The sequence below is a fragment of the Thalassophryne amazonica genome, chromosome 21 (assembly GCF_902500255.1).
Source record: "Thalassophryne amazonica chromosome 21, fThaAma1.1, whole genome shotgun sequence".
NCBI classification, from domain to species: domain Eukaryota; kingdom Metazoa; phylum Chordata; class Actinopteri; order Batrachoidiformes; family Batrachoididae; genus Thalassophryne; species Thalassophryne amazonica.
The window spans coordinates 40,391,795-40,407,768 of record NC_047123.1 but is presented as its reverse complement, the minus strand read 5'-3'; the positions used below and the strand labels follow the sequence as shown (position 1 = coordinate 40,407,768).

Sequence of the window (15,974 nt, the reverse complement as noted above, 5' to 3'; positions counted from 1 at the left end):
TTTGTTTGGTGGTGGGTACATCCAGTTACCAAAGTTTGAGCTAAATCTGAGTTGGTCACTATCACAGCCCCATGTGAACTGCCTGATTCTTATAAAAACTAAGTAGGTTGGTTGTTCTTAATGATACTGTGTTAGTGAGGTTGACTGTATTTCATAAATTAGGTGGTATTTGGTCATTATTATTCACTTTGGAGACAAACTCACATAAACGATTACATTTAGTGTATAATGCCAAAAATGTGTGAGATGCAGCTGCCAATCTTTCTATCAGACTTGTTACATTTCTCAGGACCTTTTTGTCATTTTGTGCTTTGGTTCCTGTAGGCGGAGATGCGAGCTGCCGTGTTTCTGGCCATGGAGGAGCAGGACAAAGTGGAGGTAAGTATTCCCATAATGATTCATCGTCTCTGTAGCTCATTGCCTGTAAGGTAAAAATCCACATATATTTTTTTATTTTCTTCTTTCAGAATAAAAGTCCACTTGTCAATGAAAATCTGAAGAATTGTCTCAACACCAGAGAGGGTGAGTTCTGCTTCAACTTCAGTGTTTTATATTCTTAAAAATATTCTTTCACAGATTCATTCATTTAAAAAAATCTTTCATTAGGTTTTTAATTCTATTTGCTCTTTTCTGCAAGTGGTTTGTGTGTGATTAAGGATCCACTGGATTTGATCTTTTTTCTTGATAACATAACGTTACTCAGTTCATTTCTGCCTGAGATCAAGTTACTTTTCCCAATTTAAAACTGAAAAGTAGAAGTTAACAACACATTCTCTTGAATTTGTTGCCTTCAGTTAATTTGGAAAGGAATAAAGATAAAAAAAAATGAAAACTGTCACCCCGAGAGTGGCCAGTATCTCGCCTAAAGGTGAACAAAAGAGACTACTATGAGGAACGACCACCATGAAGAGGGACTGATGGGCAAGGGAATATACTATATTCATATCAAATTTGGAGGCAAAAAAGCATAAATTGTGACCAGCAAAAATTTTTTGTGACTTTAGTATTCGACCTTCCTGTGACCTTGACCTCGACATTGACCCTTTTGTGTGCTGAAAGGTATCTTTCAGCACACTGACCTGAAGGTCAAGGTCAGTCGCTTATCCCAGGTAATGGTTTATGGGCAAGGCTTATCACTATGTTCATGTCAAATTCCAAAAATTGCGACCAGGAAAGTTGTTTCATTGAATTTCATGTTTGACCTTGAGCTTGATTCTTTTGTGTGCTGAAAGGTACCTTGCCAGGGCTGCTGTATGTGAAGTTGTAAAACTCTGCAATGTAAACTGTGTGCTACACCGCGAGTTAAAGGTGAAAAATGCAATGATTGCAAAAAAAAAAAAAAAAAAAAAGATACATACTGACTAACATATCTTGCAGAACTTCGTTTTGGCAAGATAATAAAACTAAATCCAGTTTGTTGCTTGACGTATTCTTAGGAAAGCTAATCTATCACAGTAATCATTAGCCTATAATTATTTATTAATTCATCTGTTTAGATGATCTTCCTCTCCAGAATCTTCTATATTATTTCCAGTGCAACATTCCAATGTTCAAGTTTCTTATCCTCCTTTAGTACTTTCATCTTATTTTATTTTACAAAACATGAAAGACAAGTTTTAAAAAAGCAATTACTAGAAGGTGGTTAAAACCAGGAAAACCTACAGTAGAGGAATGAATGGACATAATATATGATATCTTCACGATGGAAGGATAACTTCTGCTTTAAAGCATCAACAGGGAAATTTTTAGAAAAAAAGATCAGTACGACCATTTCTTGTTTGGGGGAGTTGTCCTTTTTGATTATTAATACATTCCCCTTTATAAAGGATCTGTGTTCTTCAGGTTCACCCCATTAACTGTTATTACCTTTGATTAAGAATTTTTTTTTGTTTATTTTTACTTCTTTCTTCATTTCTTTTTCTTTTCTTTTTTCCGTTTTCAATTTTATTTCATAATGTTATTTGGTGTTGGATTTTATCCTACTTAAAATAGAGTTAGGCTTACTTCACGGTTTGTGAGTATTAATGCCCATATAGTCCTTGTTTGCATCTGTATTTTTGATTTATTTCGTTTTTTTGTTTGTTTTTTTGGGATGTTCTTGTTATTGTTGTTAAAGGTTAATTTACAGATGGCTAAATGACAAAAGTTAAAAGAATAATTTGTATAAATGATTGTATGACCTGGAATTGGTAATAAAAATTATATATATAAAGACAAGTTAAAAAAATATTTACATTCCTGAAGTACACTGTGATACAATCTTTGTCCCCGTGATGGACGAACATGGCAACCAACCTCCTGACAATAATAATGGCTGACTGATGGCTGATAATTATTTCCAGTCTTAGAGGGGAAGAGAGAAACAAATCAAGACCACTGCAGAACCAAAAATAACACCAGACTAAAGAAAATAAAGATATAGAATGGTGGCATTTCATTTTCAGCTGAGTTTGGCACACAAGTAAGTCTGACTATTTTCACGTTTGTATTTTCAGTTTTACAAGAAAACGGCTAAACTGTAAACTTGTCTTCCTTTTACCTCCTGACAAACTCCAGCTGAAATTTTATGTGTTTTCTACTCCACCTATGAAGCTGTATAACTGGTGATGATAAAGTTGTAGTATGCAAAATTTCAGCAATCAAACCGAAGCCTAAACTCTCGTGGTCATAATTACTAGCACTCCGATATTTTAAGTACACATTTTAAAATATGTTCAGAAATAAATGCCAATAAACCAGTTTTAAATTCCAAAGTTTCATTCCAAAGAACACCAAAACATAATGCTTATATGAATTGAAATAAAAATACAGATAGAAAATGTGTGTTGGAGAATGCTCAATCAGTAGACAGTCTTGTGGATAGTTTAAATTCAGCGCTCAAAACTACACTTGATGAGATTGCGCCACCTCTATTAAGGCCACGCCTTCCCAAGGCAGTCATCTTGGTTCAGTGGTTACTTGCGTGACCTCAGACAGAAGATTAGAGGTTTGGAATGGAAATGGCGTAGCTCCAAATTAGAGGCATCTTAGATTATAAGCATGCACTTTTGGCTACAAAGCAGGCCTATTAAATCTGATTTGATCAATAAAAACAAGCATAACTCTTACGTTTTTGTTCAACACAGTAGCATTACTCATTCATGGACAGCCACCTGTTTGTCGCTCTCCCTTTTCAGCACAGGACTTCTTGAATTATTTTGAGAAGAAAGTAGAAGACATTAGGTTAAACATATCCCAGCATGCCTCAACCCAGCCAATGCACCATGCTATTGAGGTGGGTGCTACCACTGAGGTATTACCTAGATTTACAGAATTTGATAGTATCTCATTAGGTACACTGACGAAACTTGTGACATCTACAAAAAGCACAACCTGCTTATTTGATCCTATACCAACAAAACTGTTTAAGGACCTGTGGCCCACTCTTGGACTGACTGTGCTGGAAATTGTTAATCTCTCACTAACTTCTGGAACTGTTCCTAAATGTTTCAAATCTGCAGCAATTAAATCATTACTTAAGATCTTGACCCTAGTGTATTGAAAAAGTATAGGCTGATATCAAATCTATCATTTTCTTTAAAATTCTGGAAAAAGTGGTTTCACCGCAGCTCGTGGTCCACCTTACTGAGAATAATCTCTTTGAGCCACTGCAGTCTGCCTTTAGAAAATATCACTCCACAGAGACGGCTCTCACTAAAGTGGTGAATGACCTTCTGTGAGCAATGGACTCGGACACCACTACTGTTCTGGTGCTGTTAGATCTCAGTGCTGTGCAGGCATTGACATTAAGCTTTTTAGTGTACTTGTCCATAGGACAAGTCACCCTGGCGGTTTGCTTGTCCTATAGGAAAAGCTGGTTGTCCGGACAAGCGAGCGCCGCAGGCGCGAGTCGCGTGAAGCATGCCGAAGGCACGCGATACGTATGCCAATGGTGCGTGTCACCTAGGGGTGTCTGGGGGCATGCTGTTGTGGAAGTACTGAAATTACACTTTTTTCATAAATTGCTTCTCTCCTGTGTGGGTGGTAAATTTGAATTTCCAAAAAATACATTTTATTACATATTGCATGCATAGCCTGTAGCCTTTTAATCTGTTAGCCAAGACATAGCTCATAATGTTTCTCTCCTGCAATTGTTCATAATTGGGGAAAAAATTTAAATAATTGGTAAATGCCAATATACATCTGCTTCTCTCCTGTGTGTTTTCTGAATTTATCACTGTTCAATGCATGATCATTTGCCAGTATGTTTTTTGATAAAGCAAATCAAATTCTTTTATTTAAACATTTAAAAATGACTTACTGGTCCGCAATTGAATGAAAATCCCGACAGACATAACAGTATATTGTGTTGTCCTCTTCCTTGTGTCCAGCTACTCACAAACTTCCTCTCTCTTCATACCTCTTCTTTGAAGCTTCTACACTTGCAGGGGTTGATGCTTTGCGTTTGACTGGCGCTTTCCCTGTTGTCTGGCCCGGTTTCTGAGGTTTTAGAAAAGACACTCTGTTCAATATATTCTTCAAAAGGCGTGTTAAGCGATGTGATGTTCATTATCTAATGTTTCCCACCACAGCATCTCACAAGAAGATGCTACGAATGCACACTCCATACAGTGGTCTCGTGCTCACATGATACAGGGTTCTCCCCAGAAATTTTTAGTATAGCGGTGCTGTTGGCAATTAGCGCCCGAGGCGGTGCGCGTTGCGAGTCATTTTGACTGGTTTTAGATGCATTGAAAGCAAGAATAATAGACAAAAAATTTGCACTTATGTTGAAATATCAAAGTTCTTTTTTGTGTTTTTCTGTCTGTTAAGAAAATAAATGACATTGAAAAGTTTAAAAACACATTAATATTTGATGGACATAATATTTGTAAAAAGTGTAAAACAAAACTGTACCAGTATGCTAGCCATATGAAAGGGAAAATAAGTGCGTCTTAAGTCTGGACTTGAAAGTCTCCACAGAATTTGATTGTTTTATTGATGCAGGGAAATCATTCCACAGAACAGGGGCACAATAAGAGAAAGCTGTGTGACCCGCAGACTTCTTATTCACCCTAGGGAGACAGAGTAGTCCTGCACCCTGAGAACGTAAAGCCTGGGCCGGTACGTGAGGTTTAATTAGTTCAGCTAGGTAGGGAGGTGCCAGTCCATGAATAATTTTATAGGTTAGTAACAGAACCTTAAAATCTGATCTCACTGGGACAGGAAGCCAGTGAAGAGATGCCAAAATGAGTGTAATGTGGTCAAACTTTCTGCTTCGTGTCAAAAGTCTGGCTGCAGCATTCTGAACCAATTGGAGAGCCCTAAAGCTAGACTACGGTAAACCAGAAAATAGAACATTGCAGTAGTCCAGTCTAGAAGAGATAAATGCATGAATCAGGGTCTCAGCATCAGCCATAGACAGGATGGGATGAATCTTTGCTATATTTTGCAGGTGGAAGAAAGCAGTCCTAGTAATATTTCTAATATGGAGACCAAAGGACAACGAAGGATCAAAAATTACCCCACGGTTTCTCACTTTGTCAGTGTGATGTATGACACATGAGCCTAGACTGAGTGTTAACTGGTCAAATTGATGCCGATGTCTCACTGGACCAAGAACCATCATTTCAGTCTTTTCAGAGTTTAAAAGTAGGAAGTTTCTAGACATCCAACTTCTCACTGCTGCAAGGCAATCTTCTAAGGATTTTATGTGAACGAGATTACCAGCAGTTATCGGCATGTATAACTGAGTATCATCTGCTTAGCAGTGAAAGGTAATCCCAAAACGCCGCAATATGTGCCCAAGGGGTGCTATATAAAGGGAGAAAAGCAAGGGGCCTAAGACAGACCCCTGAGGAACCCCAAATTTCATGTCACTAAGGTTAGAGGTAGTGTTACTGTACAAAACACAGTAAGAACGACTGGTCAAGTATGATGTCAACCATGCAAGGGCACTCCCAGTAATCCCAAAATGATTTTCCAACCTATCAAGTAGAATATGATGATCCACTGTATCAAATGCAGCACTGAGATCTAACAGCAACAGAACCGTAGTGGTGTCCGAATCCATTGTAAGCAGAAGATCATTCACCACTTTAGTGAGAGCCGTCTCTGTGGAATGATATTTTCTAAAAGCAGACTGCAGTGGCTCAAAGAGATTATTCTCAGTAAGATAGTCTACAAGCTGCCGTGACACCACTTTTTCCAGAATTTTAGAGCAAAATGATAAATTTGATATCGGCCGATAGTTTTTCAATACACTAGGGTCAAGATTAGGTTTCTTAAGTAATGGTTTAGTCACTGCAGATTTGAAACGTTTAGGAACAGATCCAGAAGTTAAAGAAAGATTAATAATTTCCAGCACAGTCGGCCCAAGAGTGGGCCACAGGTCCTTAAACAGTTTTGTTGGTATAGGATCAAATAAACAGGTTGTGCTTTTTGTTGACATTACGAGTTTCGTCAGCATGTCTAGAGAGATACTATCAAGTTCTGTAAATCTAGGTAACACCTCAGTAATGGCGCCCAACTCAATAGCAGGGTGTAGTGGCTGGGTTAAAGCATGCTGGAATGTGTTCAACCTAATGTCCTGTATTTTCTTCTCAAAGTAATCTAGGAAATCTTGTGCTGTAAAAGGAGAGCGAGCTACAGGTGGTTGTCCATGAATAAGTGTTGCCACCGTGTCAAACAAGAACTTTGAGTTATGCTTGTTTTTGTTGATCAAATCAGAGTAATAGGTCCGCTTTGTAGCCAATAATGCATGCTTATAGTCTAAGATAGTTTCACGCCACGCAAGGTGAAATACTTCTAATTTTGAATGACGCCATTTCCGTTCTAGACCTCTTGCTTTATGCTTGAGGTCACACAGGTAATCATTGAACCAAGGTGACTGCGATTTGGGGGAGCGCGGTTTCAAAATAGGTGGTGCAATCATGTCGAGTGTCGTTTTGAGCACTAAGTTTAAACTATCCACAAGTCTGTCTGCTGACTGGGTATTTGTCAAAAGTGAGGCTAAGACATTCAGTCTAGCTTCTAGTTCAGTCTTAGTTGAGGAGTTAATGCATCGCCGTAATGATAAATAAGGTTGTTGTCCCACTAAACACGGCAGTGAAACTGTAAACTTAATAAGTGAGTGATCAGAGACCACTGATGTAAGAGGCATGATGTCAATATTCGTGACAGCAATACCACGTGCGAGAACCAGATCCAGGGTATTTCCACTAATGTGCTTCGAATCCCGAATGCATTGCCGAAATCCTAATACATCCACAATTTCCATAAATGATTTACAGAGGGGATCAGAAGACTTATTTATATGAACGTTAAAGTCACCAATGATCAGAATGTTATCTGCTCTCGTTGTACATGATAATAACTGCTGGTAATCTCATCCACATAAAATCCTTAGAAGATTGCCTTGCATCAGTGAGAAGCCGGATGTCTAGTAACTTCCTTCTTTTAAACTCTGACAAGACTGAAACGATGGTTCTTGGTCCAGCGAGGCATCAGCATCAATTTGACCAGCTAGCGCTTAGCTTAGGTTCATGTGTTATACATCATACGGACAAAGTGAGGAACCTTGGGGTAATTGTTGATCCTACGTTGTCCTTTGACCTCTACATTACAGACATTACGAGGACTGCTTTCTTCCATCTGTGAAATATAGGGAAGATTCGTCCCATCCTGTCTGGTTGATGCTGAGATTCTGATGCATGCATTTATCTCTTCTAGATTGGACTACTGCAATGCTCTGTTTTCTGGTTTACTGCAGTCCAGCATTAGGCGTCTTCAATTGGTTCAAAATGCTGCTGCCAGACTCTTGACACAAAGAAGAAAGTTTGATCACATTACGCCCATTTTGGCATCCCTTCACTGGCTTCCTGTCTCTGCAAGATTGGATTTTAATGTTCTGTTACTGGCCTATAAAATTGTTCACGGGCTGGCACCTCCCTACCTAGCTGACCTGGTTAAGCCCTACGTACCGGCTCACGCCCTGTGTTCGCAGGGTGCAGGACTTCTCTGTGTTTCTAGGGTGAATTAAAAGGTCTGCGGGTCACAGAACTTTCTCTTATCATGCCCTTGCTCTGTGGAACGATCTCCCTGCACACATAAGGCAGTCGGATTCTGTGGAGACTTTGAAATCAAGACTTAAGACCATTTGTTTTCCCTGTTTTATCATTAGTATATTATGTTATGTGTTTTTATTCTTTTTACTCTTTTATGGTTTTGTTCTTTTGTTATGTTTTTAATCTTTTAATTAATTGTGTTCTGTTTTCCGAGTTGTGTCGTGTGAAGCGCCTTGAGGTGACCTTGTCATGAGTTGGCGCTATATAAATTAATAAATTTGAAATTTAGAAAAAAAATGTTAGATAAAATGTACTGTACAAACATGATTATCATTTATTATCTTTTATTACATCTGCTCCTTTTGTATCTTAAATTCTGCAAACTTTACAAACAGGAGCCAGGTCAGCCTGTTTACAGTTTGACATTTAGCAAGCTTCAGCAAAACCACTCACTCTGTACCTAAGGGCCCTGTCCCACTGGCGTTTAGGAGGATTTGCGGATGGAATGCGCACAAAAGTGGCCCACATCCGCCAAACAACCGCAATAACCGTGTAACATTCCTGTATGAGTCGGCCGCCATCCGAAGACGTCCGTGATCATCCGCAGAGGCATGCATGTCCGCAGCCAGGATTTTTGAGCGGCTCAAAAATCCTGCTGCGGATGAGATCCGCATCACTGCCTGAACACATACTGAAGACATACGCAGGACATACACAACCAACGCGCCGCATATCCCCTGTCATCCGCTGATATCCGCATCCGACAGGTTGGCGCGGCTTGGCGGTGGACCGGGACAGCGTGCAAAACAGATATGACGCGTGCCCAGCACGGCCACATCACGGTCACAAATGGTATGTCGCGCATGCAGACAGAGTGGGCATGGATGAAGCGAGTGCATCACGGCCGCTGTGCCCCTCATGGGGGCGCCTCCGCGGTCTCCTTCGCTTCTGTTCCCTGTTATATCCGCTTTTCTTCCTCATGTATTCACTGATCCACCCCAGGACATTTGTCATTTCCGCCCACCTTTGTTGTGGACGCTCAGCTTTTGTCTCCTCATTTCATGTGCAAATCCTCCTAAACGCCAGTGGGACAGGGCCCTAAGATCGGAATGATTCAGTTGATTGCAAATGTATCTGCACATGACTAATAGCATGTAGCCCCCCCAACCTTATCTTTGTTTTTTTTTACACAATAAAAGGGCCTCGCACAGAATGACACAGTTGGAGAACTGCACTTACAAGCTGCCAGCCTCTGCTGTGTCTCCCCTTTGCAAAGCTCACTAAAGACATCTCAACTCTCTGTCTGAGTTCTTTCTTGTACGTCTAGGCGAGGTCAAACCTGACAAATGTGAAATTTAAAATGTGGACATGTATGTTATTGATACCCTTTGATGGATTTGCAATAAATCATGACTTTCACACCAGTTTGTTTGTTTTTTTTTTTGTTTGTTTTTTTAACACAAATCAAGAGGTGAATGAACATTTCCAAATCACTCTGTGTGTCTTGAACTTCATTCATATCAGTCATTAAGAAATACGAACAGTATGATGCTGTTTTTTTTTTTGTTTTTTTTTTGGAGGAGGAGGCAGTTCTAAAAAACTGAGTGACCATGCAAGAAAGGTACCGTAGCGCTTTTGTTAAATTTTTTTTAATAATAAAGCACACACACACATATATAACTTTTTATACATAAAAATTTTTAGTATTTTTTATTTTCAGACATTATTTGATAAAAAAAAAATCATGCTTTATATTATTTTAATTCTTATTATTCAAATATATTGGCATTGTTCAGAAAACACGAAAGGTTGAACAGTTGATACGAATACTATCAAAGAATATCTCATTAATTGCTGTATTCCACTAATTGTGTGAATAGGATGAAGTTTGCTGTCTCTGATTGCCTTGTTTTTTAATCCTCCAGATATAATGGAAAACTATGTTAAATTAGATTAAACCAAATTATCATTTTTTTTTCAACCTTGTTGTAACCGAGTTTGCTTCCCCTCAGGCCGCCTGGTGGCCAGTCTGATCATCGACTTCCTGCAGGTCTATCACCTGGATTTCACCCTCGCTGTGTTCCAGCCAGAGATCAACTCGGTGAGTGTCAATTGATCCACCCTGTCCCATTTGCCCTGGTAGCAGCCATCATGATGTGAACATGATGTGATTAGGGAAGATTAGGGTCTTCCCTAATCAAAAGCCATGGATGACCTCTGAGGGGCACATGCTTCTCATAGCTACGGCTGTCACGATTAGGAATTTCTGGAGACGATTAAGTGTCAGACAAATAATTGTGATTGACGAATATATTGTCTATTTTTGTTTTTCTTTTTTCCCCTTCTTTATATATTCTACTATCTTAGTATAATTACACAACTCTGGAAGAACGTGTAACTTCTGTGAGTGGAGAAACTGGGAATAGTGCAACATTTTTATCTTCATTTTACATACAGTCCCAACTTTTTCTGATTTGTGGTTGTTTCTGTTGCATTTCTGAAATTGTTTCTCCTCATCAGTCACGTTTTGTGCTTAAACACTACATTAAGCTCAAGATTGGACAAATAAATACCTTTGGAAAATAACAGCTGTTAAAGTTCAGAGTTCTCACCTGCTTTTTGTGATCTGTGCATCTGAACATCACCACAGCTTCTCCACGTCAGGGTTTTTTTTTTTGCTCAGTTTATTCATATGTTCTCATTTTTTAAATATGTTTTTAAAGATATTTGACAGTTTATTTCATCTCATGATCTCATAAATTCAGCATATGACGCGCACATGGTGTGAACAGGATGGTAACGGCAGAATCACACTGGGAGAGAAAGTTCAGAGAGAAGTAAAAGCAGCTTCACGTTTTGGTTTTGGTTTTTTTAACATGTTCACTTGGGTTAAAATCCTCTCTCTGTTCTGCGCTCGCTGCGCACTGATGGTTCTCAGACTGTAACGTGTCGTGCCTGCATTCAGGAATCTCCCTCACGCACCCCCTCCCTCGCAGTCTGCAACCTGTTGACTACGTGCACACCCACACACTGACAGCTATTCGGTAAACTCCGCATTTTAGACGGCTTTTGAAGAAGACAGTCACTGTTTTAATCGGCCATCTTATCCAAACGGCAGGACGGATCACTCCTCACCCTCCATGTTATTGTCCTGCCTTAAGACGAGAGCAAAACAGAGTGAGCGAGGCTGCAGCACAATGACGTCAGATTCTGAGTCGTTTTATGCTTTGTGGATAAAATAAATAATTCACAGTTAATCGCGAATATGAAAAATAATTGCAAATATGAAAAATAATCACGATTGACGAATATTGCAATAATTGTGACAGCCCTACTCACAGCATGGGACAGGGCTTTCGGGTCAGGGGACCGAGATCTTTACTCCACCGCTAGAGCTTATCTGAGGAGAGGGATTAAGGTTGCTAAATCGGCCTATAAAGGCAAAATTGAGGACTTAGTCTTGGACAATGATCCGAGACATGTGGCAGGGGCTGCAGCATCTCACCAACCATAAAGGCAGCATAAAGACGGTAAATACAACAAATGGAGCCCTGCTGGCAGAGGAGCTGAATAACGTCTTTGCCTTCTTTGAGACCAGAAGCTCCTCCACTCCACCCCTATTTCTGTAACCTGAGCAGCATACGTTGGAGTCTTTTTGGTGCATTGATGAGTGGTTTTTTGATAATTGTCTCTAGAGGCTTGTGGTCTGATTGTACTCTCACAAGTCGGCCATAGGTGTATTGGTGAAAATTTTCCATGCCGAAAACTATAGCCAAACATTCTTTTTTTAATCTGTGCGTATCCTCTTTCTGTAGTCGTCAAAGCACGACTTGCATACACAACTGGTTTGCCACCTTGTGTCAGAGCTGCACCAAGCCCTGTTTCGCTCGCATCACATTGTCAAGTGAGCTGCTCTTCTGTGCTGTAGTATTTCAGTATTGGAACCTGTGTGATTTTTTTTTTCTTTTTTTTTTTCTTTTATGTGTTTGAATGCATCTTCAAGTATCTCAATCCATTCCCAGAGATTCTCTTTGTGTGTGAGTTGCCTCAGTATGTCACAATCATCTGACAAATGTTCATAAAACTTTGACAGGTAGTTCACAAGTCCTACCAGTCTTTGCACTCCTTTCACATTCGTTGGTGCGGGCATCTCAGAAACCGCGCGTACCTTCTCTGGGTCTGCCCGGAGTCCCTCTGCCGTGAGCAAATGTCCTATGTATGGGACCTCCTCTTGTCTGAGTTTGAGTTTCTCTGCATTCAGCTTTATGTTCAGTTCTCTGCATCTTTCCAAGAAGAGCCTGAGATTCTTGTCATGGTTTTTCACCGCATCCTGCTTTGTTTCACCTTCTCCTGTGATCAGTACATCATCTGCAATAATGTATGTGCCTTGTAAATTTTCAAGTGCTTGTGTGAGTTTGCGTTGAAATATTTCTGGCGCTGGAGTTATTCCCATTGGCATCCTCAGCCAACGGAAACGAACAAAGGGTGTTGCAAAAGTTGTTAAATAAGTTGACTGTTCTTCCAACTTCACGTGCCAGAATCCATGCTTCACATCACACACTGAAGACTTTTGCTTTTGCCAGGTCTGGTAAAACATCATCGATTGTTGGAAGTGGAAAGTGGCTCCTTTTCAAGGCTTTAAGTGGTCTTGGGTCTATGCATATTCTAGGCCTGCCATTGGGTTTCTGCACCGACACCATTCCACTGATCCACTCCGTACTCCTCTCAACTGGTGCTATTATTTATCTGTCCACAAGACTCACGAGTTCCTCTTTTAGTGGTTTCATCATTGATACTGGTACTCTGCGCTTTGGGAGTTTAACCGGCTGCACTGTTGTATCTATTTCAAGCCTACATTCACCTTGCAAGCAGCCGTCACCTGGAAACACATCATGAAACTCTGTCTTTATGTCTTGCATCACCCATTTGTCCTGAATCACTGGCCTTTTGGTCACAATACTGTCCAGAGCATAAATGTTGTCGTATTGCACCTGGATGAGTTTCATTGCTTCACTTGCACTCCGCCCTAGTAAAGCAGTTTTGCATTCTTCTCCTACAACTTGGAACTCCACTCTGTACTTTTTCTTATTGCTTGGATTTGTCATCTTTACTTTACATTTTCCTAATGGAGACAATTTTGCTTTATTGTACATTACCAAAACCTTGTCTGTGTGTTCCAGTTTCACATTTGGGTTCAACATGTTAATTGGAATGATGTTACAGGTTCCACCACAGTCAATCTGAAAATGCACAACATTGTTGTCAATCAACATTCCTGCAAACAGGTGTTCCTTTTTATTTTGTTTGTGCCTTATGTGGTTTACTTCAGCTGTGGTCTTAGTTACTGCACTGACAGTCATTATGTCCTCACATGAGTCCGAATCACTTTCTGCTACAGTATGTACGGTTGTCTTATGCTCTTTAGTTCCGGTTTTGCTTCTATACATTACTGCAAAATGATTGTTCTTGCCGCAGTTTTTACATCTTTTCCCAAAAGCGGGGCATTTTTGTTTTCGTTTCTCATGAGTTTTCCCACAGTATTTGCAGGATACTTCACGCTCCTTGTTGCTTGTTTCACTGCGTGTATGTCCTCTGCATTTTGTCCTTCAATTGTCTTGCTGTACTCACGTGAGTTCTCCATTGCTCTACAAGCTCGAGACATTTGTCCAGGTTAAGGTCGCCCTCTCGGAGTAGCCTCTCCCTTCAACCTGAACTGTACGTGCCACAGACGATCCTGTCGAGTATCATTGAATCTCTCAGCTGCCCAAAGATGCACGAGCCAGCTAGCATTCTCAAATCTGTCACGCATTTGTCGATACTTTCTCCCGGAGCTTGATTGCGAGCAAAAAATTTGTACCGTTCCACTGTTTCATTTACTTTTGGGTTGCAATGTTCATCTAACTTGCCCATCAAATCCCTCACTGTCACTTTAGCTGCGGAGCCCATCAGCATACTACAGAGCTCTCTGCCTTGTTCTCCGATTAGATAGTAGAAAAGTTGAATTCGTGACCTTTCTTCTGCCTCTGGCATTGTCAAATCTACATACAACGTGAATTCTTCTCTCCAAGCTTTCCATGACTTTGAGAGATTGGCAGAGTCCATGCACCACTGTTGAGGCGGTTTTAATCCATCCATATCTAGCACACTTAAGCGTTTCTCCATTCTCGGGCTAATGGCTAGTGCTAGTTAACTTCATTCATTCGCTGTTTGGCGGTACCTGTTCCCTCCTTTCTCACAGCTCCAACACGACAGGTAGTCCAATTTTAGAAACCGCTGCCACCATGTTTCAGCTTGTTCTGTCTCATGACTCTACAAACTGGACGGTTGAGCATTTCCCCCGCTCACAGGGAACATTTATTGAACAGGTATACAAGTCATAACAGAAGTCACGTTTTTTTCTCAGTGTGCATCACTCAACTCAGTCTGGGTAGGAACCAAAAACATATAAGCATACAAATATATAATTTTCTCAGTTCTTTGCTAAATTGAGAAAAACACAAAGGTTTGTGTCTTCAGTATTTTGATTAGAGAAGACTTGTGCTAATGTGACACCTCAAGAGGTTTGGAGATGCTTGAGGGTGAAAGGTGGACCTGAGAAGTCCATCAGGATTGTTCACGACATGACGTTGTGGCTACTGCTAAAACAAGTTTGAGCCCAAATGCAGGCACAAAGTTCACAGTGGGATGTTACGGCAAAAATGGTTTCTAATCCTGACACCAGCTGGACAGGAATGAATTGGCTGGAAAACACGCAAGGATAAATAATGAACAAGTATGCAAAGACAAAATAGACAAAATGGCAGAGAGCAGAGACATAGCACACAAGCCAGTCTAGAGAAGTATGAGTCCAGGATGTACTGTATATGAGACCATCATCTCATGCTGACCACAGTTTGCACTTCTTCCTCTCAAGTTTGCATTTTTCACCTGCAGCTCAATGGTCTGGACAGTAGGGATCTGGTATGCAAGGACCTGGGTCTCTCAGACACTGAGCAAAAGTCACCTCTGTTGCTGGAGCTCATCAGGAGAAGCCACCATAAGGACCGAGCAGCCATGCAGGCCGAGGTTAGTGTGATAAAGCTGAGAGGTCCAGAGTTCTTTGTCCAGGTTGAGGACTCTGTCCTTCATCATGTCATCTCGATGTTCTGTCTCACAGGGAGACCGACTGAGTCCTGTTTCAAAGGTAACACCACTGTGTGTGTGCAGCTCTGTTGTTTTTAGGGTCATGTGCCCACTGTGTTACATGTGAAGAAGTGGAGTTTCAGCTTGCTGTTGCTCTGGGTCTTCTGGTTTCTGCAAGTCTTCAGACATCACAAGTCTCACTGACACCCAGCTTGTATAAGTCTTACAGGTTTTTTTTGTTTGTTTGTTTTACTCGTAGGCACAACACGTACAGCATAGGGCATGTCATTGCTAGTTTTAACCCAGCACTGTTGTCATTTTCATGTGGAACTACCACATCCTCCAAATTTTACCGTAATTTACAGTTAAAACAGCTTTCTTTTTCTTTTCTTTTTTTTTAAACATTGTCAAGTGAACAATTGTACTTCTTCAACCTTAGGATCTTTCTCCAAAACAGATGGCAAATGCTAAGAAGAAATTTGACCTCTTTGACAAAGTGAGTATGTGATGCTCAGTCAAACGTGTTTGTTGGAGCCTGTGTGACCTGACCGGCTGGTTCAAGTTTGTCTTTCCTCTTACAGGAACACAGTGGTTCAGTTATTAAGGAAGAATTGATTGGTGTTTTCACAACTCTACTCCCCACTTTAAACAAGTAGGTGTGCAGTTGTCTGAAGTATTTTTCCAGTGCTATGAGATACCGTTGAACTTTTATTTTAGTACTTGGGTTTTATTTCGGTACTCACTCCATAACACATCATACATGTCATTTGCTAAGGGCAGGCAAAGCTGACAGCAACTGGCTCCTTA

The 15,974-nt window shown here is 40.4% G+C and overlaps 1 protein-coding gene across 1 annotated transcript in view; it reads left to right on the top strand.

Annotated features, from left to right (window-relative positions):
• cep43 (centrosomal protein 43) overlaps positions 1-15,974 on the top strand; it is a 72,202-nt gene that overhangs the window by 7,079 nt on the left and 49,149 nt on the right. The window contains exons 3-9 of the mRNA XM_034162303.1: positions 325-378; positions 468-522; positions 10,058-10,146; positions 14,979-15,110; positions 15,202-15,228; positions 15,607-15,663; positions 15,749-15,819. Of these exons, the coding sequence (XP_034018194.1) occupies positions 325-378; positions 468-522; positions 10,058-10,146; positions 14,979-15,110; positions 15,202-15,228; positions 15,607-15,663; positions 15,749-15,819 (485 nt within the window). The remainder of the gene's footprint in view (positions 1-324; positions 379-467; positions 523-10,057; positions 10,147-14,978; positions 15,111-15,201; positions 15,229-15,606; positions 15,664-15,748; positions 15,820-15,974) is intronic.